Genomic DNA, 24,258 nt, shown 5'->3' on the forward strand with positions numbered 1-24,258 from the left:
GGCACCTTGGTTGGCATGGATGAGTAGGGCTGAAGTGCCTGGTTGCATGCTCTAAAACTAACCTTGCTGGTTATTTGAGACAAAGGACTGCCTGAGTTTCCTCATGGCAATAAATGCAACTTTGCCTACATCCGTCTTAAAATATTGTCAAGCCTTAATTCATCTTCAGAAATGACAAATATAGTGCATCTGATGTCAGTTACTTAGAGTTAAACTCACAGACCAGCACTTTTTTTATATTGGATCTTTCTGACTGTGATTAGTTTTCCCAGAACCTCTGCAAACAACTTCAGCTGTACAAACTCACTTTGATGGCATTACACTTGAAGGGCCCAATTCAACATCAAAACACTTGTGTAAGATACTGTGATGGTTTGTTATATGTTGAAACAGTTCTGAAGAAATGGTAGTTAGGACGCTCAGTAAATTCCATGAAATATTCCTTGCAATATCTGTTTGATCTTAAAATCATTAAATTATTTTCTGTGTTAACTGGAAACAAGTTTCAGTCTATTTAATTTCTACCAGTTTTTTTTGGTCAAGCTTTTTTGCTTAGTCTTTCAAATTCTTGTTTGCAGCTCTAAAATATCCAAGGTAGAATTTGGGAAAAATAATACTTAAGATAATTTAAAATTTGTTAGTCATGAAGAATTTTGATAAAATTACTGTTTACTTGAATGTTTAAAATAGTTAGCCCAATACAATCAATATGTCCTGTCCATATTAGTTGTTTTATATATTAAGTTCATTTAGTTGGATAATTCCAAAGTTATGAAAGAAAAAGATGATGGAAGTACTCATTTAAGAGAGAAACAAAGGTAATGTTTTCATCTTTTTTTAACTTTTCATTGAAATCGAGGTGTTCAGACAAAACAATTTTTTTAGGTTCAGAGAAAAGGAGAAAAGTTGATTGAGCAAAAGGGACAGGCTAGTAGGATGGAATACATGTATTAATAAGCTGTGATCCTTTCATTTTTATTGTATCATCAAGCGTTGTAGCTCTATCTTAGATTTTATCTCTACACAATTACAAAAGCTCCTCTGTTAAAGAACTGCAAATGCAAATGTATGAAATTTAGTGAAACTGAGACCTCATTGTACTAATTACTATTTTTGAAAGACTGACAGTGACATTTTAAATATGTGTTAACAGCTATGTTTTCTGGTTGGACTTTGTCTAGCATTTTCTTGCTCTCATCCCCACTGTGTGCTGTCAGTTGTGAGCTTGTAATTTTCATATACTCTTTCTCTCTCTGTCCTTTTTCTGCTTTCTCCTGCTTCAGCGTTTCAGCATGGAGGGACTCTCAAATGTCATTCAGAATGGCTTTCGCCAGACATTTGGAAGCTCAGGTGGTGAGAAACAGGTGCCTTATGTTCCCTTCCAGTCACTTCTTCATGTGGTTGCAACGTGCATCTTTTGTGATCGTGTACTGGGTGGATGGTGTACATTTTTTTTATTAAACTAGTGAAACTGTGATTTGCACCATAAATTTAGCAGAAAACAGAAAAGTTTCATTTTTTATAAGTTAAGTGACATCAATATTGATTCAAGGCAGGCTTTTACACTTGGGCATTCTCATGCTGTTTTGCTTTAGTAATTGCTGGTCCTTTCCTTTGATGAATTGAAGTTCTAGTGATAATGTACATGCGACAAATAAAGCTAATCTTTAATAGCAACCAGCAATTTATTGGTAATGTATAAGGAACTAAGCTCAAACATTTATAAACTGAGAAGGAATTGCTTAGCAAAATTAATCTAGCATTTTCATGTATTGATCATATAAATTTCTTTAAGGGCATTGGAACAAATAGGCTCTATGAATTGCTTTATCAACATTGCAGGCCGGTTGGTCACATTTCTATGAAATGGTGCCACCTATAGGCAAAGAATTCAACAAGCCTTGGGCAATTTGTTCTCTACATGATCATGAAAGAGTCCGTTTAGGCCTAATTGTGATTCATGGCCTTCGTTCTTAATCTAGAAGAGTATAATTACCAAGCTACAAAACAAATAGGACAAAAGGCAAAAGTCCTGGGCTTCAGTAGTTTGCATTATTGTTCAGTAAACATTCCATTTGAATTTACCAACCCCATGAACCTCCACACACATTAGGTCAAGGTCTCAAAATCATGATTTGTCATAATAGAATGTTACTGCTGACTTTGATCAGAACCATTTCAATACTGTATCTGCACCTGAAGCCTGATTGGCAGGATTTGAGCAAGGAGTTCCAGCTAGAATAAGCTTAAGTTTAGGGGGCTATATCGTATTTTAAGAGAAGTTGGAGATGAGCAAATAGGGTAAAGATGGCAAATTCCAAGAACAGTGAAGAGTATCTGAAGACAGAACCACTATCAACAAAATTAGTACAGGTATCTCCTGCATTGCTTTCTGGTTATAAGTATTTGCCCTTTCAGAGTTCACAAATTGCTACCCAGAAATTTGAGATAAGGAATAAAATTAGTACTTGTGGAATTTGTGAATAAAGGTAAATAGATAAACCATTTTTTTAAACTTACATTTCTTTGTGCATGTACAGATGGCACAAAGATGGCGAAGAAAATTGAAATACAGATCGTTAAGTAAGAATGCAGCACCAAACCTCTGTAACTCAAGAACTACCAGTATTGATATTGTGACTGTACCTTTAGCTTTATGGTATTTTTAAAGTTTAGAATCATTGGGACAGAGACATTAATTCAGTAATAAAATTGGTCAGCATACGTTCATTGAGTTATACGTTGTGTCAGTGTGGGATCCATGTAGAATAACAGCATAAACCCAGGCACGGGAAATAATGGACTCTAATCTTAATCCATCAACCACTGACCTTCTAGCAAAAATGGTTAATAGATTTAATGTCTATATACAAGATGGGGACAGGTTTAGATATTGGAAATTGGTCTTAATGTGCTGATATAGATGGGAACTGTTATTGCACAGAAAGCAACAAAGGAATAAACAATATCCTTCTCAGGATGACAGGCTCTGGTATGTGGGCTGCCAGCTATCTATTATCTGTATCAACAATTTGGTGCAGGGAATGAAATTTCCTCATTAACTTTCTAACTAAGATTAGCTAAGGTTGATACTAATCTGTGTCTAATTTGCCATCCATTGCAACTTTTGCAATCTCAGCTCTCAGCTTTTCCTACTTAGACCCTTGTATGACCTGGAGAATGTGCATTCTTAAAGGAATATTTCTCCTGTTCAGAGGAAGAAGATTCGGGCAATTTCTGTGGTTTGGCATGTTCCATAGTTCAGCACCAGTCAGGTCCTATGGGTGCCAGTGTGGAGATTCAATTAATTATAAAGTAAATGACTTCCACATAAAACAAGTAGTTAAAACTAGAGGACATAGGTTTAAGATAAAGGAGAACTCCAAGGTTGTTGTGGGAGGCAAGGGAAGAGATTGATGGGGGCATGCAGATGCTGGAATCTAGAGCATAAAATAACTTCTATATTCCTCCAAAGATTTTTTTTTCCCCAAGAGATTTAATGAACTCTAGAAGTTTTAAATCCTCACTAGACACAAGTGAGATAATAACAAATTGGAGACCAACAAGCGCCATCCCCCTTTTCAAGAAAGGCAATAGGGAAAAGTATGGAATCTGTAAACCTGTAAGTCTAACATCAAAGATTGGGAAGATGCAGGAGTAAGTTCTGAGGGAGAGGATTAATGATGATGTGGATTGGCAGAGTGGAGTTTAGAAGGATGAAGTTGGGCTGGGTGGGGGCAAGGGTAGAATTCATTAAAATTTACTGAATATTGTGAAAGGCCTTGATTGGATTTGAAGAGGGTGCTTCCTATCATAGAGGAGTCTAGAACCATAGGACATTTTCTTGAAATAAAAGGACATCCTTTTAGAACAGAGATGAAGAAGAAGTTCTTATGCCAGAGTGTTGTAAATCTGTAGAATTCATTGCCACAGATGCTGTGGGCCAAGTGAGTGGGTATATTTACAATTGAGGTTGATAGTTCCTTGATCGATAAGGGTGTCAGAAGTTACAGGAAAAAGATGGGCAAATGAGGTTGAGTGCAAATAATAAAATCAGCTACAGTATTATGATCATACGGTGGAACAGACTCAATGGGCAAAATGGCATAATTCTGCTTGGTCTTATGAGCAAGAGGGACTATGAGGGTGGCTTATTCACCCAAAGAGAAGTAAGTAACTGGAATGCATTGGCTGAGAGAGTGGTTGATACTGGGTGACTGACAGAATTTAGGTAGTGTCTTGATGAGCATTTGATTTACTTGGGTACAGAGGGTTCTGGACCAAGTACAGGACAATGGGGTTAATGTGGAACACTAATACTCAGCGTGGATGAGTTGAGCCAAATGATCTGTTTTCATGGTGAATGATTCTATGGTAGTTGAGAAAGGCATTCAGATGAGAGTTAGTGTAACTGGAAGGAATATTGTTTCTTGGTTTTAGTGAAAAAGGTTAGTCTAAATAATTTAGCATGGACCTAATTGGGCACATGGTTGACTCCTGTGTATCATAAGGATTCTAGTATTCTGTTTTTGCATTCCATACTTGATGTGGACTTTAGTAAATCTGTAAGGGAAAAGGTAAAACTATTGGTTTACAAAATTACTGAATTTGCATCTGAAAAGGTAATTTGTTCACATTGAGATAATAAAAGCCTTTAATCATTTTGAACAGAACACCTCTAAAACTTCTATAGTCAAAGGAGTACAAGCCTACCTATCAGATAACCTTGTAATGTAACCTTTTTAGATTGGGCATTATTTGTACTACTCTATAAGGATGAGGTGGTCTGCTGTTTGAAAGAACATGGCAATGGACCTATGAAAGTAGTGATTCCTATCTAGGCAGGTTTTGTTGCAAGATTCGTGAGGAATTCTTGATCTTCCTTAAGAAACATATAGTTTCCCTGCAGTGAATCCTTTGTTCTTGATTAGAAATGAAATCATCTTTATGATGCTGTAGTTAATGAGGTCCTTTCTTCAGTGTCCCATGTATAGGTAAAGTACAATTGCCTCAGAGTCTAATTATTCTATTTTCCTAAATGTTAGTAGAAGGCTGATAGATCCCATATGGGTGGTTACAGGAATGCAGACTATGGATTTACATTAAACCTCAAGATGGTGTATTCTTATCCTAAATATAAGACAGAGGTGACAACTGATAGTCATATAGGAACTGACTTTAGCTTGCTTCCTGCACCCCTCCCCCCCCATATTACACAGAACTAAATCACTGATTTAAAGAGAGATGACTGCAACTCAGTTCTGATTGGCATATCACAATATAAAAGATCGCTTGATGGCTCAATTTTCAACATTTAAGAACTTGAAGCATAGTTTCATATATTCCTCTGAAGTACTATAAATTTCACAGAACTTTTTCAACCATCTGATCACATCTCATTCTTTATTTTCTGTGTTCCATTTAAATCACTCCCACATTTTCTATGATGTGCAATGTATAGGAATGCATCTTCCAAGAATATTGTCTGTCTTTTGCTTTGCTGTTCAGCTTGAGTGGTAATTATGATATATATTAGTTATTTACTTCTGTGGCTTATTGATGGACATTGACCGTTTCTAGCATGTAAATAAAAAAAGCATGTAATGGAACAAAAAATTGGACTTGACCCCACCCTCTATTCTTTCCTTCCATTGGTTTTAGCCTGTAGCCAGTGGAGATGTACAGATAGCTGGTGTAAATCTGTCACTTGTATTAACAAATGTGTATGAATGACAGATCATTATTGTTTACTCTTTCTAACAGTATTTGACCACGGTCATTCCTTATGAGAAGAAGGCTGGACCCCCATCTGTAGAAGATCTTCAAATTTTAACAAAAAGTGAGTAAAGATCATTTTAAAAAATGGAGTTCACCCTCAGGCTAGATTTAACTTTTAAAACATTGAGGAAGATTTCGTCAGTCAATTCTAGTGAATAATACTACAACCTCGATATAACAAACTTGTTACTTTGCAGTTTCAGTACACTGTAAGAGATATAATATTGCATTGCTCTGGGTATGTTTTATTTCATTGCGAAGTGAGGACACAGTCTAGTCTGCTAATTATTATCACATTAGGTTTTCTAGCTTTATTAGAATGTATTAGATTTACAAAGAAGAATAATGGAATAAACTAGGCAAAGTCATAGCAAATGGATTGTTTAATGTTGGACGGTGTAGAATCATGAGAATTCATACAGTAATTTACAAAAGAGTTAGGCACATATATATATATAGCTGGGTGCCTCAGAGTTTTGTACAGTACGATATATTATGTCTTTCCAGTTACCAAATAACACTTATGACTGAGCTACTATAAACCTAAGCACTCTTATTTCTGTTTCTTAACCACCACCTTATTTTAACCAATATGCAGTATTTAGGCAATCTACGAGACACACACACACAGTGCCTATAAAAAGTATTCAAGCCCCCCCCCCCCCCCCGGGAAGTTGTCATGTTTTATTGTTTTACAAATTGAATCACAGTAGATTTAATTTGGCTTTTTTTTTGACACTGATCAACAGAAAAAGTGGGAACAGATCTTTACAAAGTGATCTAAATTAATTACTAATATAAAACAAAAAATAATTGATTGCATAAGATTTCACCCCCTTTAATATGACACAACAAATCATCACAGGTGCAGCCGATTGATTTTAGAAGTCACATAATTAGTTAGATAGAGATCACCAGGTACAGTCAAGGTGTTTCAATTGATTGTAGTAAAAATACACCTGTATCTGGAAGGTCCAGCTGCTGGTGAATTAGTATCCTGGCAAAAACTACACCATGAAGACAAAAGAACACTCCAAGCAACTTCGCATAAAGATTATTGAAAACCACAAGTCAGGAGATGGATACTAGAAAATTTCCAAGTAACTGAACATCCCTTGCAGTACAGTTAAGTCGATCATCAAGGAATGGAAAGTATGTGGCACAACTGTAAACCTGTCTAGAACAGGCCGTCCTCAAAAACTGAGTGACCGTGCAAGAAGGGGACTAGCGAGGGAGGCCACCAAGAGACCTATGACAACTCTGGAGGAGTTACAAGCTTCAGTGACTGAGATGGGAGACACTGCGCATACAACAACTGTTGCCCAGGTGCTTCACCAGTCGCAGCTTTTGCACAGTACTGTACCTAAGTGCCTAAGACTTTCGCACACTACGGTATCTGGGGACCCATACTTCATCACGTCAATGTCTGTAAATGATATCTGGTGAAAGTTAGTGTGCAGGGATAGTCGGTGTGCACCTTTCTATAATTATGTGGGATTTTATTACTACAGTGTTTTCTGCCTATTCCCAGAAGAATGTGACAGGCATTTGTTATACTAAGGAAGAGACAATAGATTCTGGGAAAGGATTGAGTGGAGAGAAAGGGGGTTGAAGTCGTGGAAATCTGTTGAGACAGTGAATGCACTTGTTTTTTAAGCACTTTAACATTGGTAAGGGGACTGAGCTATCTGTATGGAGCCCTGTCATGGAAATAGCACTGACACACAGGAGAAAGAAGGGTTCCAAAATTAGGTAAATGATAGTACAACTTATATTGTGGGTGTTGAATTTGTCCTCTGACATCTGTGTTATTTTGAGGTCACCCTGAATAACCAGAATATTTTATACTCATTATAGTGGTCTATTGTATTTTTATTGCTTAGTTACTGCATTGTGTTAAAATGCATTCAGTTAAATCAGTGATAACTCTTAAAATAACAGATAATCTCCTCAGTTCAGTAGCACTTACATCCTCTGTGATGAAGAACTTTGAGAGGTTGGTGATCAAGGACATCAACTCCTGCCTGAGAAGTAACCTGGATCCATTCCAATTTGCCTACCGTCACAACAGGCCCACAGCAGGTGCCATTTCATTGGCTCTTCACTCAACACTGGAACATCTGAACAGCGAAGATGCTTACATTAGGAAGCTCTTCATTGACTATTGCTCGGCATTCAATACCCTCAAGCTAATCAATAAGCTTCAAGATCTTGGCCTCAATACCTCCTTGTGCAACTGGATCCTCAATTTCCTCACATGCAGACCCCAGTCAGTTTGGATTGGCAACATCTCCTTCACTTTACATCGCATGCTGTCGGAGCAGTGCTGCCAGGATAATCAAGGACACGACCCACCCAGCCAACAGACTTTTCATCCCTCTTCCCTCCGGGAGAAGGCTCAGGAGCTTGCAGACTCATACGGCCAGATTTGGGAACAGCTTCTTTCCAACTGTGATGAGACTAGTGAACGGATCCTGACCCAGATCTGGGCCGTATCCTCCAAATATCCGGACTTGCCTCTCGGTTTTTTTGCACTACTTTACTTCCCATTTTTCTATTTTCTATTTATGATTTATAATTTAAATTTTTAATATTTACTAATTTTAACTATTTTTAATATCTTTAATATTTAATATTTGTAATCCAGGGAGTGTGAAGCGCAGAATCAAATATCGCTGTGATGATTGTACGTTCTAGTACCAATTAATTGGCAATAATAAAGTATAAAGTACAATCTCCATGAGCACAGGTGCACAGCTTCAATGTCATATTCAATGTCATATTCGGCCACTGTTGTATCATGATATAACACCAAAAACTTTGAAAAACTTCTATAGACGTGAGGTGGAAAATATACTGATTAATCCCTCAATGATCAATCCTCATCGAGTTATCGTAGGTGCAAAGGGTGAGCAGTTTCAAGTTCCTGGGTGTCAACATCTCTGAGGATCTATCCTGGGCCCAACACGTTGATGCAGTTACAAAGAAGGCACCACAGCAGCTATATTTCATTAAGAGCTTGAGGAGATTTGGTATGTCACCAAAGGCACTTCCACATTTCTACACATGTACCATGGAGAGCATTCTAACTGGCTGCATCACCGTCCGGTGGGAGATGGGCTAATGCAGAGGATTGAAATAAGCTGTAGAAAGTTGTGAACTTGGTCATGGGCTCTAGCCTCTACAGCATCCAGGACATCTTCAAGGGGCGATGCCTCAAAAAGAAGGCAACCATCATTAAGGACACCCATCACCTAAGACATGCCCTCTTCTCATTGCTACCATCAAGGAGGAGTTTCAGGAGTCTGGAGGCACAGACTCAGTGATTCAGGAATAGTTTCTTTCCCTCTGTCATCAGATTTCTGAATGAACATTGAACCCATGAACACTACCTCACTAATTAATTTTTCTCTTTTTGCACTACTTAATTTAACTTTTAATTACTGTAATTTACAATTTTTATTATGTACTGCTGCTGCATAACAACAAATTTCATGACATATGCTGGTGATGTTAAACCTGATTTTTATTTGTGGTTGCATCACGATCTGGTATAGAAACAGAAATGCCCTTAAATGGAAAATTCTAGAAAAAGTAGTGGATACAACTCAGCCCTTCACAGGTAAAGCCCTTCCCACATTGAGCATACCTACAAGGGGTGCTGTCACAGGAAAGCAGCATCCATCATCAAAGAGCCCACAATCCAAACCCTGCTGTCTTCTTGCTGCTGCCATCAGGAAGAAGGTACAGAAGCCTCAGGACTCATACCACCAGGTTCAGGAACAGTGTTTACCCCTCAACCGTCAGGCTCTTGAACCAGAGAGGATAACTTCATTCACCTTCACTTTCCACATCCGTGAACTGTTTCCACAATTTATGGGCTCACTTTCAAGGACTCTTCATCTCATGTTCTCGATTTATTGCTTGTTTGTTATTATTTTTGTTTCTTGAATTTACTGTGTATGCCCTCAAGAAAATGAATCTCAGGGTTGTATATGATGATATATATGTACTTTGATAAATTTACTTTGTACTTGTGTTTTGAGTATTATATAACCTATTATGTTACACATACATCTGGCAGCATTGTGGCATGGGATAAAGCCTTGTGAAATTGGCAAACAGAAATGCACAGGGAAATGCACAGCAGGTAAGTCAGCATCTGTGGGGAGAGAAAAAAAGTTAAAACATTTTACCTTCAGTGATCTTTCATTGAAACATCTTTCCTCAGAAGAGAATTCATGGACCTGAAAGTTAATTTCATTTGTCTCCACAGATGTTGCCTGATGTGCTGATTGTTTCCAGATATTTTGGTTTTTAATTCTAGTTGCAGGATTTTTCAACATCTTTTTATGTAATACAGGTTTCCCCCGCCATCCGAAGGTAGAGCGTTCCTATGAAATGGTTTGTAAGCCAAAATGTCGTAAAGTGAAGAAGCAATTACCATTTATTTATATGGGAAAAATTTGTGAGCGTTCGCAGACCCAAAAATAACCTACCAAATCATGCCAAATAACACATAAAACCTAAAATAACAGTAACATATAGTAAAAGCAGGAATGATATGATAAATACACAGCCTATATAAAGTAGAAATACTTTTCCACAATCATTACTGAACTGTTCTCCATAGCGAAAATCTCACGCAAATGCTCTCGGCAGAAAATCTCACGCAGGTGCTGTTGGCAAGAACACGGCGCAAGCGCTCTCCAGTAATCTTTAAGCTATGAAGCTGCCAAATCATACCAAATAACACGAAAAAAAAAAAGCCTATATAAAGTAGAAATAATGTATGTACAGTGTAGTATCACTACCGGAATTGGTTCAGCGCTGAACACACTGATGATGGTGTGTTAGATTGAGTCGTCGCAGGTTGGGTGGTGCAGTGGCCCCCACCCTCCAGGCCGCTGAGCGATACATTGCCGCGAGGCAAGCACGGGTCAAGCGGTAGCCGGGAGGCACACAGTACATCTTTAAGAAAAAAGTCGAAATAAACATGCTAATTAATTACGTGTCGGGCGGCACCTAATTAATTAGCATGTTTATTTTGTTTTTTTTCTTAAAGATGTGCTGTGTGCTTCCCGGCTACTGCTGCATTCTCCACGAATCGCTACAGTATCTGTCCGCGGCCTGGGTGTTGGGGTGGTGGGACACTGGGGTGTCATCTCGTCGTCTGTTTCCATTACATCAGGCAGCTCATCTTCTCCTATGACTGCCTGCCTGCCTCAATGTCGAAGGTTGAGGTTCGTCATCTGCTGTGGCTGATGCAGAAGGCTTGCTTGACTGCTGAGCCCCGCGCATTTTTTCTATCATACAGTTCTTTATAAGGACTCAAACCATCCTGCAAATATCCCCTAAACCTACATACCCTTTCAAAATTAAAGTCGTACTTTATCATTGCCGCGAAAATCTCACGCAGTTGCTTCACGTTCAGTTCGCTACTGCATGCGGTTGCGATTGTTATCTTTTCTTCTTCCAATTGCATCAGCTCTTCATCTATTAGTTCTTGGTCATGGGATGCCAAAACCTCTTCAACATCATCTTCGTCAGCTTTCACAAGCCAAACTCACTTAGCCCTTACTTCGTTCACCACGATCAAAACGCTTAATTATGGCTAGTTTTACACTAAGTGTAACACCCTTACGAGCTCTTTTAGGCTCTTCCAATACCTTAGAACTCATCTTGCAAACGGCTGCTCACAGGCACGTGTTTAAGCAATGCCGGTGAGAATGCCGTTCCGAATCTGGGGAGAGTGGCTGCTCGGGGCGTGCGGTGCACTGCTTTTTACCGTGCGCTGATTTTTTTTGCGTGCTGCTTTTCCCCGTGCGCTGCTTTTTTTCGTAACAGTGAAAACACCTTCTGAAAGCGAAAACAGGGTATTAATGTAGGTCTTTCATAACAATGAGGTTTCGTAAAGCGAACGTTCGAAAAGTGGGGGACACCTTTACTTCAAAGAGTCATAAGATCATTTGGATTTGAAAATGCTTTGTAAAATAACACCTCATCTGTGACCAGCAAACATTTGAACATTTCTGTCAGGGCTCCAGCAATCACCTCCCATATCTCACATAACCAAGTCCCTGTAACTTTGTTTCCATTGCAGTTTTCTACCTTTTATATAAGTATGGAAGTCTAATGACTCCTTTCTCATGATGATAATATGTTCTAGATTTTCACTACCAACCTCGAAGAACACCCCCAATTACATTGTCCTTCTCCTTCGTTAATATAGATGAGAAGTACACTTTTCAGACTTCACCTCCATCTGCTGGATCCATGCACAGATAGCCACTTTGATCCATGTGCCCCTTACTCTTTCCCTGGTTACTGACTCTCTTGCCTTAATGTACTTATAAATTGCGTTAAGATTTTCCTTAATCATGTATGCTGGTGATATTTTATGCCCTCTCTTTGCCCTTCTAGTTCTTTTTGGTGGTACTGTACATTTTTTGTTCTCCTGAAGGGCTTCCTCTACTCTGTTCTCTATTTTTGCCATTTGCTTCTTTGTTTTTCTCTTTATCCAGCCCCCTTTCTCTTAACATCTGAGGTCTCTGGACCTTGTCTCTACCTTTCACTCTTATGGGAACGCTTTGGCCCTGAACCCTCATTATTTCATTTTTGAATGATTCCTCTATGTCAGATCTAGACCTTCCCACAAGAACTGTTCCAAATTGTCCCTCACTGACACTTCAACCACTTGCAGAGCTGAATTCCTTAGTACTTTTCCATCTTTAGTCAGGTTTTCTACAGACTGGCTCAAAATTCTCTTGTCGATGCACTTGAAAAATTCCATCCCTTTCTGTACCTTTCACACTAAAGTAAATACATTATGTGTTGGGAAGCTGAAACCTCCAACTACCATAACTATTGCTCTTTTATAGTTACATTCGGACATGTCTCATTAGCGGGGCAGCAGTATGGTCGCATTGTTTATTCCAGGGACCAGCTGATTGTGCTTATGCCGGCCGGTTTAGCGAACAGAGTGGCAGATACCCCTGCTGAAATCTGGAGGAAAACACACAGAGGATGCAGTGGGAGATCAAATAGGCGAGGAAAGAGGACTGGGTCGAGACAACAGAGACTTATGGAGAAGAGGCGTTATAAGCCGTGTCTTCCCTCTCTCATTATGGGCAATGTGAGATCACTGGGTAATAAAATGGATGAGTTGACGGTGCTAGCCAGGAGTCGGAGAACATTTTGGGAGAGCACTGTTATGTGTTTTATTGAAACGTGGCTACACGAGGACATACCCGACCAAAACTTTTCCATGGCGGGCTTCCGGAGCGTTCGGGCTGACCGGAAGTGCACTGAGAGCGGTAAGCGTAAGGGAGTTGGGGGCTTGCTGTTCTGGTTAACAACGGATGGTGCAATTCTGGTCATATTATGATTGAGGAACGTGTTTGTAGCCCGGATATTGAACTTTTTGCTGTTGGACTCCGGCCATATTCCACTGAGATACAACACTGGGGATCATGGGAAGTTGTTCCTGCCTGTGGCCATCGAACTTTGCAGCTCCTCCCGTGGAGGGTCAGACACCCTGAGCCAATAGGCTGGTCCTGGACTTATTTCCATCTGGCATAGTTTGCATATTGTTGTTTGATTGTTTGTGGTTTTTCTATTGCTATAATTATGCTCTATTCTTGGTTGGTACAGCTGTAACGAAACCCAATTTCCCTCGGGATCAATAAAGTATGTCTATCTATCTATCTATCATATGTCTATAATTTGTCCACATATCTGATTCTCTGCTTCCTGCTGACCACCCCCCTTTTTGTTCCTCACCCCTATCCTTAAAGGTTTATTTAAAGAGGGTTCTTGGATACCCTTGTAACTACACTAACATACTCTTTAATGAGTATTGCAATGCAACCTCCTTTTCTTCCTCTGCACACTTGGGAATTCTATGCCACAAAATATTGAGTTCTACTTTTGTCTAAATCCCTGTGATAGCAACAAAATCATATTCTCAAGTGCTGATCAACACTTTTCATGTGCCTTGCTTGTCAGGCTCCTTGCATTAAGATAGATGCAATTTAGCCTTGCATTACAATCCTCCCCAAAAGCACTTGTAAAGCTCTCTTCAATAATAATGTAGATCCAGTGATCTGGAAATTCAAAGCCCTTCCTCCTGTATTGTCCCTTTAGCCACACCTTTAACTAACCTATTTGCTTGTTCCTATACTCTGTAGCACAATTTTATGATTTCCTCTATCATCTTAGGCATCATTGTTATTGAAACCTGTAAGTAGAAACCAATGTACTTTTCCATTAGATTTAAACATGGGAGATTCCAGTGGAAAGTCATGGTACTTTTTACCCTGCCTGATTTTGTTTTCCCTTTGAAATGCAAAAAAAGAATGGAATGGAGTGTAAAATGATTATCAATTTATTACTTTAAGGTTTGCAAAACCACCCACAATGAAATTAGACTCTATCTCTACAACCTTCAGTCTTAAAAAAATATACAAATGCTAAATCTGAATCTACTGATAGCTTGGTAGATTACGAATAGTTTTTCCAAGTACAAAACTAATTTCTATAGGTATTTGTGCTTCATAGTCCTCTTTTTTTTTATGCTTCACTATAAAACGAATTTTGAAAATCTAATTGGCATTCACTTTTAGTTCTCCAGGCAATGAAGGAAGATAGTGAAAGAGTGCCAACCTTGTTAACAGATTACATTCTTAAAGGTAAGTGTAAATTTCCTTCTGCATCTTTCGCTGATGGGTTTGACTGAGAGGTGCTGACCTGTGCTGATCCATACTTTCATATTGGCTTCAGTATCTTATTTCAGTGTCTTCTAATTTACTTCAACTGAACTTATGTTTGAAGTGTAGTTGTTGCAAACTAGTTTTATTCAGTGCTTGCCCGTATTGATATCCCTAAATATTAATAAGATTTCAGCACTATGAATTCTATTATCACCACAGACTATTGCATTCATTTCTAATTGCAGGTAGAAGTTATACAGATTTTTCTGAATTTCTTGGGCAGCATAGGGTAGATTCTGTTTCCAGAGTGAGAATTTGTTGATTCTTTGTAGAAGCACCATTGACTTTTGTACCTATCCAAGAGTCTCATAAAAGACCCTATTGTATCTGCCTCCACCAACGTCGTTGGCAGCCCATTCCACACACTCCGCACTCCCTGCGTAAAAAAAAAACAACTTACCCCTGACATTTCCTCTGTACCTACTTCCAAGCACCTTAAAATTGTGCCCTCTTGTGTTAGCCATTTCAGCCTTAGGAAAAAGCCTTTGACTATCCACACGATCAATGCCTCTCATCATCTTATACACCTCTGTCAGGTCACCTCTCATCCTCCGTTGCTCATAAGGCAAGCTCCCTAATCCAGACAACATCCTTGTAAATATCCTCTATAGTTTCCACATCCTTCCTGAAGTGAGGTGACCAGAGCTGAGCACAGTACTCCAACTGGAGTCTGACCAGGGTCCTATATAGCTGCAACATTACCTCTTGGCTCTTGACCTCAATCCCACAGTTGATGAAGGCCAATACACTGTATGCCTTCTTAACCACGTAGTCAACCTGTGCACCAGCTTTGAGTGTCCTCTGGACTCGGACCCCAAGATCCCTCTAATCTTCCACATTGCCAAGAGTCTTACCATTAATACTATATTCTGCCATCATATTTGACCTACCAAAATGAACCACCTCACACTTATCTGGGTTGAACTCCATCTGCCACTTCTCAGATCAGTTTTACATCCTATTGATGTCCCGCTGTAACCTCTGACACCCCACCACACTATCCACAACACCCCCAACCTTTGTGTCATCAGCAAATTTACTAACCCATCCCTCCACTTCCTCATCCAGGTCATTTATAAATATCACAAAGAGAATGGGTCCCAGAACAGATCCATGAGGCACACCACTGGTCACCAACCTCCATGCAGAATATGACCAATCTTCAACCACTCTTTGCCTTCTGTGGGCAAGCCAATTCTGGATCCACAAAGCAAAGTCCTCTTGGATCCCATGCCTCCTTTCTTTCTCAATAAGCCTTGCTTGGGGTGCCTTATCAAATGCCTTGCTAAAATCCGTATACACTATATCTATGTGTTTAGTCACATCTTCAAAAAGTTCAATCAGGCTTGTAAGGCATGAATTGCCTTTAACAAAGTCATGCTGACTATTCCTAATCATATTATGCCTCTCCAAATGTTCATAAATCCTCCAACAAAAAAAAAAATGAGTGTAGTGCTGATTTGCCTGCCAGCAAATCTATTATTGTAAATTTATCTTCAGCTTTTTTTATTGGGGGCTGATTCTAAACGTGAGATATTTATCAGTGAAGATTTCAAAGGAAAATAACCAAAAGAAGAGCAGAGCAGGAAGATAAATGCATCTTATTATTAATTGTGCCCAAGAGAGTTTATTCCACCTTCATTGCAGTGAATATTTAGGAATGTGTAATTTAGTACTGAATGAGTGACATATTACTGGTTAAATATCTGGACATTTGTACCGCAGGTTTGGGTGGATAGGGTGATAATTGTTTGGGATATTATTATTTGTAATAGAGAATTCCTTATCTAATGAGATGAGGAACTACAAAAAGGATTAGTAATTTTCATGAAAATTTTATCAGAAGTTTTTGAAATGTTAGGGCCATGTTGTTCTTGTATTTCCACTTGCGTTCTATATAGCCACAAGTTGAGCAAACTGCACCCAAAGTGTATCCTCTCTTAGTTTCTGGAGGTTCAAGCTCTTCGTGTAAGCCTGGTCTTTCCTCCACAGCGGCCTGCATCCAAAAGTGAAGGCAGAACACGGGTTATGGTGACTGACTGCAAGGTCTCCAACCAGTGTACACAATATCAGATAGAAGCCCTTGTCTAAGTAGGGACATCTTCTCACTATGTCCAGCAATTAGGTCCTAGCCTCTTCTTCACCCAGGAATAGATTGCATCGAGTTATTTGAAGCCCATAAGTTGCAAAAATAAAATCATATGTTACATGTTGTGTGACTTTAATTAAATATTAAATCTTTGTCATAAGCCTTAAAGCTGTACAGCATTGAAACAGGCTCTTTGGCCCAACTGGTTTACGCTGACGAGGTTCTCATCTAAGCTAGTCCCATTTGCTCATATTGCTTTAAACCTTCCCGATTGATGTATCTGTCCAGCTTCCCTTTAAATGTTGTTAAGTGCCTCAACTATTTGATACGGAGGATTGCAATGGCTTTTAGCGGGTGAAGCAATTGCGCTATTAAAGTAAAAATAGAGTTAATCCAATGTGGTGAGAATTGGATATTAGTGTTCTCAGCACGCTGGACTCTTCAGCTGCCCAGGTCAATTTAACGATTAGATGGTATACCAGCAGAGATATGAGAGATCATGGCTTTATTCCACTCTATGCACATAGGCTTCTTGTTGCATAGCAGTAGTTTTGTGCCATTATGGAATGTAGAGGGCCAAGTTTTGCCTTTCTTTCTGATTTAGAATTAGGACCCTTGATCTTAATAGTGAATCATTTGTAAATGGAAAGATGCTATATGATACAAATAAAACTTGTCTTAATTCACCCAAGCCAATTTAATAACAGTGGATTGCAATTTTTTTTCCACTGAATTTGCCTCAGGTTTTCTCTTTATGTTCCTTTTTGATTTTTGTTCCTATTAAATTTAAATCTAAATTTTCTTTCCTTTCCTCTCTGACTTTGTTTTGCTTTTTTGTTGTGCTACCATTCGTATAAAGGCTGGATTGACTGAGGTTTGTGCATACTATCTGCACCCCAGATGGAAATGGGTATTTGTTGTAATCAGTACTTATATATTTGTGCAGTTCCTAGCATTTAGTATCTTCGCTCCTTAAAAGTTCACTGGTTTCTGAAATCATGGTTGATTACGTGGTGGTTAGTTTAATAAAGGGGTTCATGCATGTCTGTCTCTTCACCAGAACCCTAAAAACTAATTAACTACCTTTTAACCAGTCCATTTGTTTCATATAATGTGTATCATTTTTTAAAATTTTGGTTTGTTAATAGATTCATTTAGTTGAAATACCGCTGGTGGAATGATGTTCATTACAATCTGAAATCACGTGCATGTTATTGATCATCTGGTTTTCTTTTCTTCACATGAATGTATCTCCCCGTTTTTCCTGCATGCATGGATGGGACACAGATCTTTATTGATGTTTGACTGGTATGAAATGAAAACTGGGAATGCAATCAATTAGAGCTGTGATAATCCCCCTAATCTTTGTGAAAAGTGTTTCCTCATTTTCATGTAAACATACCCGCTAATTTGAAAAAAAATGCAGTGATAATTGGAAATTCCTAACGATGTTTAAGACCAGTTAATTAAAGAAAATACAGCCAAATGTAAATCACAAAGGCTGGAATCTAAAATAGTTTCCTAATTCTGCTTCAGGTATTAGCACAAATACGGCATTTTAAGGATCTGTGCTTCTTAAAATAAATTTTAAGGTCTCAAATGTATTTGTACATTCAAGGAAATCAAAGGACATTTGTTGAACGATCTGTTTCCTGTTTGAGGCTTTCTAGCATTAGGTCTTCATTGGATGGGAGGGTGATGGGGATTAGTAATGCAAGGGATAATTCCTTTATAGGTTTATAATTGCAGATGTTTAATGACAAGCGTCACAACCTATACCTTGTACCTGTTTCTTTACAGAACTTTTCAGGGATGGAATTCTTTCTTGGTGAAAATAGAAGTGGCTGTTGTGAAAAACAGAAGTAGATATTTAAAACCTACTCTTTCACCAGTGCATAAATAATAGACATGTTTCTTTAGGTGTTGTTCTCCAATATCTGGGCCATGTTCCCTCTACAAGAAAATATAATCGTGTAAACCACTTGGCCCCTACAAGCCTTCCACGTTCAATATGAAAAATGGCTGATTGCTCAGTCCTTAACTCCTCTCCTTATAGCCATCAATTCCTCGATCTTTCAAAAATATGTCAATCTCCTCTTTAAATATGTCAAATAATCCAGCCAAAACAACTCTCAGGAGTAGAGAAGTACAAAGATTCACCACCCTCTGCAAGGAGAAATTCAGTTTTCAGTGACCAACCCTTTGTAATTACATATGTCCCATTGTTCAAAACTTCCCACTAGTTGAAGTATTACAACATTTATCCTATCAAGCAACCTCCCCCGCATTCTTCTAAACTCCAGAGTAAAATATCTAACTTCACTAGATGCTTGTGATAGGATAGTGATCTGAATAGCCTACTGAATTTGTTTTAGATTACCTCCAATACTAAATGCTCCCTTAAATAAAGGGACCAAATCTGCGGCAGTATTCTAAGTGTGGCTTCACCAACTCTACTCTGTACAATTGTAAAAATGAAAATGAACAGCTGCAAGCGACAGACACTTGAAATAAAAAAAATGCTGGGAACACTCAGCAAGTCAGGTGATGTCACTGGAAAAGGAAGCAGTTAACATGTCAGATTCTGGACTTTTCATTATAATGATACTTCCCTATTTGTAATCTCCTAACTCCTTCAATAAAGGCCAATATGCTATTTGCCACCTTAACTCCTTGCCAACTTTTCATGATTCGTGTATATGAACAGCTATATCCCTCAGTAAAGTAATTTTTCTCCATTTAGGCAATAATCTACCTTTAGATTTCTCTGAGTGAAGTGCATGGTCTCATGTTCCCACATTAAACTTCATTTGCCAAGCTATTGCCCACTTACTCTATATTCTGTTGCTGAGACCAACTTTAGTGTCATTGGCAAATTTGGGTTACCTTATATTTAAATCGTAAAAATCTGAGGGCTAAGAACTGATCCTTGGGGCATCCTTCCAGCCTTAAAAAGAGACATCTATTCCAACTCTGTCTTCTATGTGATTAAAAATTAGCTTCATTGTCATATGTACTACGTCGAAATGTTGCAACAGAGATCTTATCTGATTTTATTGCTTCAAATCAAATCAGCGAGGATTGTGCTGGGCAGCCCACTTGTGCCACTACGCTTCCAGTGCCAACATAGCATGTCCACAACTGTACATCTTTGGAATGTGGGAGGAAACTGGATCGCCCAGAGGAAACTCATGCAGTCATGGGGAGAACATACAAACTCCTTACAGACAGCACCAGGAATTGAACCCCAATCGGTGATGTCTGGTACTGTATAACAATGTGATAACTGCTACATAACCATGCCACCCTGTTTTCAGTCCATGCTCATGCACTTATGAGATCCTAAGTGTTCAAGAAACAAAGTATCTAAGATGAATTTCATGATTAAAAGACTAGTAAGCTGTGTCAATAGAAGTAGGAAGTTCCAATGTAAATCAGTAAACAAAAACTGAGATCTCTATAGGGAAATGTGAGATCATCTTTGGATCCAAAAAAAAATTGTGTCGAGTTTTGGTGACTTACTTATAGGAAAGATATAAATAAGGTTGAAAGAGCGCAGAGAAAATGTTGCCAGGACTTGACCTGAGTTATAGGGGAAGGTTGAAGAGGACTTTATTGCCTAGACTGTAGAAGATTAAGGGAGATTTGACAGAGGTATACAAAATAATGAGGGGTATAGATAGGGTAAATGCAAGCAGCCTTTTTCCACTGAGGTTGGGAGGAACTAGAGCTAGAGATCATGGGTGGAGGGTAAAAGGTGAAATGTTTAAGGGGAACATGAGAGGGAACTCTCCCCCCCCCCCCCCCCCCAATTGGGTGATGAGAGTGAAGAACGAGCTGCCAGATACGGGGGCAACTTCAACATTTAAGAGATATTTGGATAGGTACAAGGATGGGAGCTGTATGGAGGGCAATAATGGTCCAGGTGCGGGCCGATGGGACTAGGCAGGTTAATGGTTTAGCATGGACTAGGTGTTTCTGTGCTATAGGGTTCTATGGCTATAAACACTAAATGGTTTTTTTGTATATTTATAAACAGTGTATAGTTTTCATAATTTCTCAAAAATGTGCTCCCTCTGGTCAAGGCAGAACTAAAACATTCACTTTATGTAAGGAGGATGTGTGAGAATGACAGCTGTTCCTCAAAGAACAACTGTCATTTTCACAGACCGTACACCATCTAGAAGTCAAAATCTTTATGGCATAAAGAAAAGGACAAATACTTGGGGTTCCAGGTATCTGAAGCTCATTTATTTATCATCAAACCCATCTACTTTGCCAACAACACAATGAGGGTCCACTTATGTCAGACTAAATAAGTTTAAACATATATAGAAATCAGTCATCCATTAGCTTCATCCATTTAGTCTTCTATTGAATCAAGACAGTGTGTGCACAACTCAGAGACAGAGAATATTGTGTTCTGGCACCAGCGTTTATTTCAAGGTCCTAGGATATAAAATAAGTTTTTTTTGCATTAATTTCAGTTGAATGACGATTTTTTTTTGCAGCTAATGGATTAAGGAATTCATTATGGACTTTAATACTTTCATATTGTGTTTTTTTTTCCTGTGTTGTTCTTATGCATGCACTACCCATTTACCTGCCCAGGATGACACTAGAATGTTGAACAAGGAAACTGTACTCAGTGTGTTCCTTGTTGGTCTTTTAAATGAACAATACCAACAGAATGGCTGAAAATGTTTCCCATTTCCTTTAGCTTTTTTTCCAGTGTATGCACACCTCCTCCACTTCATTTCCAGCACCATTCCTTTTCCAAGATGAATCGTTGTTATATAATTTTCTGATTTTACAAATATATTATTAATATGTTTTTATTCTTTTTGCAGTGCTCTGCCCAACTTAAAACCAGCAACTCGCCTTCACATCAGACAGGCTTCAAGACCTCATTCTGCTAACTCCTGTGAAGAAGGAAAATGTTTTTTTACCCAGAGGTCCTTGTGAACTAATCTCCCTTCTTGAGCATTTTGCTTAGCTTTCCTTCATTTAATCTAACTTGTCCATGGAGAAGTAGTTCAATCAGAGACAATTTCCATATTCCCACCCCACCAAACCTCTTTACCCATTTAACAAACAGTGTTAGGCAAGTTAGTTGCAGGTACAGATAATAGCACCATGCCCCAGCTGCTGTTTTTATTAGAGCATAGAACAAAAGAATGCCTGTACACTTTTAAACATGAGTATTGTATTAGCAGTGTAATATCTATTTTTACAATGTGCAGAATCCAGAGGTTAACTTTTTATCATTGATGAAACTGTTCAAGAAACAGTGGATGTAAATAGGTTTGTTTTAACCAATCCATAAGCAGTAAATCTGTACCTCTATTATTCCAATTCAGCTAATTTTTAAAAAGGGAACAAATGGTTTAACTGCACCACTGAGACATCTCCTCTTCTCTCCCCCCCCCCCCCGGAGATTGTGTCTCCTTTAATACAATGCTCACTTTCTCACTTTTTTGGGGTGTTAAATGAGTGCAAGGTTTGAAAATGTAAATCATTGTGTTGCACTTGATTATAGATCAAAAAGAATTCTGTAAATTTGTGTGATCTGTTTCTGAATATTCTCCCATAGTGTTTAGATTTAATAATGGAGGAGTTAGTCTGCCAAAAACATAGCTTCTTCCATCTCATAACTTGTTAGATTGAGAAATACCAATGTTTATTAAAGAATTTCTGGCATTGCTCTGCATAAACTGAAATGGACTGGTCTTCCTGTCTGTTCCTTTCAAAATTCATGTGTCTTTATGTTATTTTCTAATGGAAAAAGTAAACTTCCCCCATGGATCACTTTGAAAGTTAATTTTTATTTGAGGTGAAGACATGATTACTTCAATGAGTGTTAACTGAAAGCTGAAGGATCAAGACTGAGTCTTAAATTCAATTGAGTATTAATATGCTGCATCAAGGTCACTTTTGTCCAGAAAAAGGAAGTTGACTGAATTTGCAAAATAATGTTGACTTCATCAGGATACTAATCAGTATAAACTGGGCCCAATGAGCAGGATTCTGTACAATGGGCTGTATTGTAGAATGTTTTGTACTCATTCTGTGTCTCAATTATTTTAACGTACTTTTCTGATTTATGCTAATCATGTGCAATCAATGTTAATAGGTTTATTAGCAGTCTAGTTAAATTATATATTTCTTAATGGTGGATATAGGAGAATATTATTGTGTAGGTGCTTAGCCCATGTGTTAATTGACGGCAGCATGCTGATCATGTTTGTAAACTGAGTATGTACCGTGAATTCATTTGAGATACAATAGAGATAATTTTAATGTTTCATTTGTCCTTCTTGTCTCTTACTGCCAAGATTATCAACAAAAACAGTACTAAAATCTCCAAACATGAGGGGGAATCCAGTGCACACTATATTGAACTCCACTGCATGCAGCAGTTTTGTGACGAGAACACAATTTTGGTACAGTTGCTAACGTTTTTGGCTGAAAGCTTCAGTGAACTAACTGCTGCATGCAGAGCAGAGCAACATCATTGCACTGTACCATCACGAGATTTACAGAAATGGATGGACATGGAATGAAGCACAGGAGGCAGAACTGGCAAATGCACGTCATTATGGTTGCATGAGCAATTTTTGGAACTATGCTGAAACATAGCACCTTCTAACAGTATCTGCAGATTCTGTTGAACCAAGCATGCCTGTGTGTGCACATTGGTGTTGTAGTAATACTCTTGTAACTTGGTATTGTTTTATTAGCTGGGAACTAACTGTCTGTGACATGAGAATTTTTTTCTAATTTTAACCTAGCACATTGGTCTTTTTAAGTGGTGATAGTTTTAATTTGTTTATCGTATATCTTTGACAGTTTGTAAAGTTTGTGGCAGTAATTTTATTTCATAATGGAACCATTTGAGAAAAAATAAAAACTCGATTTACACATTTTGTTGCGTGAACAGTATGCATACTTCAGTGTATTTTATAAATACAGATAGCAAGAAATGTCTCTGATGCAGTATTGCGATTGCTCAAGTCAACTATGATGTTCCTCCCAAGCAGTCATTCCCTTAATGGAGCATGCCTGTGCGTGACTTTATTTAATGTGGGGAGGCTGATGCACAGGTTGCCATCACACAGTACTTGATAGATGGAGATCAGGATCCAGTGGAATGGCATGCAAGATGACTGGGGACACATCACAGCTGCAGCCTTCCTCTGCTTTCAATGCCATTGCAATGTGTCATCTTCCGCCAGTTCCACTGTTGAGTTCATGATGGACTACTCTTTGAAACCTCCCCTCCCTACCCCCCCCCCTTGACTGTACCATCTTAAGACCATAAGACATTGGAGCAGAATTGGGCAATTTGGCCCTTTGAAGCTGCTCCACCATTCCATCATGGCTGATTTATTATCCCTCGCAACCCCCTTCTTGTAGCCGCCTCCCTGACATCAAGAACCTATCAACTTCTGCTTTAAATATACTCAATGACTTGGCCTCCACAGCCACCTGTGGCAATAAATTCCACAAATTTACCTTCCTCTGGCTAAAGAAATTCCTCCTCATCTCTGTTCTAAATGGATGTCCCTCTATTCTGAGGCTGTGCCCTCTGTTCCTTGACTCCCCACTATAGGAACCAAC

General features: G+C 38.7%; 1 protein-coding gene across 2 annotated transcripts in view; it reads left to right on the plus strand.

Moving 5' to 3' along the window:
- The window catches only part of LOC140201173 (fasciculation and elongation protein zeta-2-like), a 129,019-nt gene extending 105,460 nt beyond the window's left edge, over positions 1-23,559 (plus strand). For both annotated transcript variants that reach the window (XM_072264862.1, XM_072264861.1), the window contains exons 6-8: positions 5,764-5,839; positions 14,403-14,468; positions 21,489-23,559. In XM_072264862.1, the coding sequence (XP_072120963.1) occupies positions 5,764-5,839; positions 14,403-14,468; positions 21,489-21,505 (159 nt within the window). In that variant the 3' untranslated portion in view covers positions 21,506-23,559. The remainder of the gene's footprint in view (positions 1-5,763; positions 5,840-14,402; positions 14,469-21,488) is intronic.
- Positions 23,560-24,258: the final 699 nt, after the last annotated feature.

This window comes from Mobula birostris, chromosome 8, assembly GCF_030028105.1.
Source record: "Mobula birostris isolate sMobBir1 chromosome 8, sMobBir1.hap1, whole genome shotgun sequence".
NCBI classification, from domain to species: Eukaryota; Metazoa; Chordata; class Chondrichthyes; order Myliobatiformes; family Myliobatidae; genus Mobula; species Mobula birostris.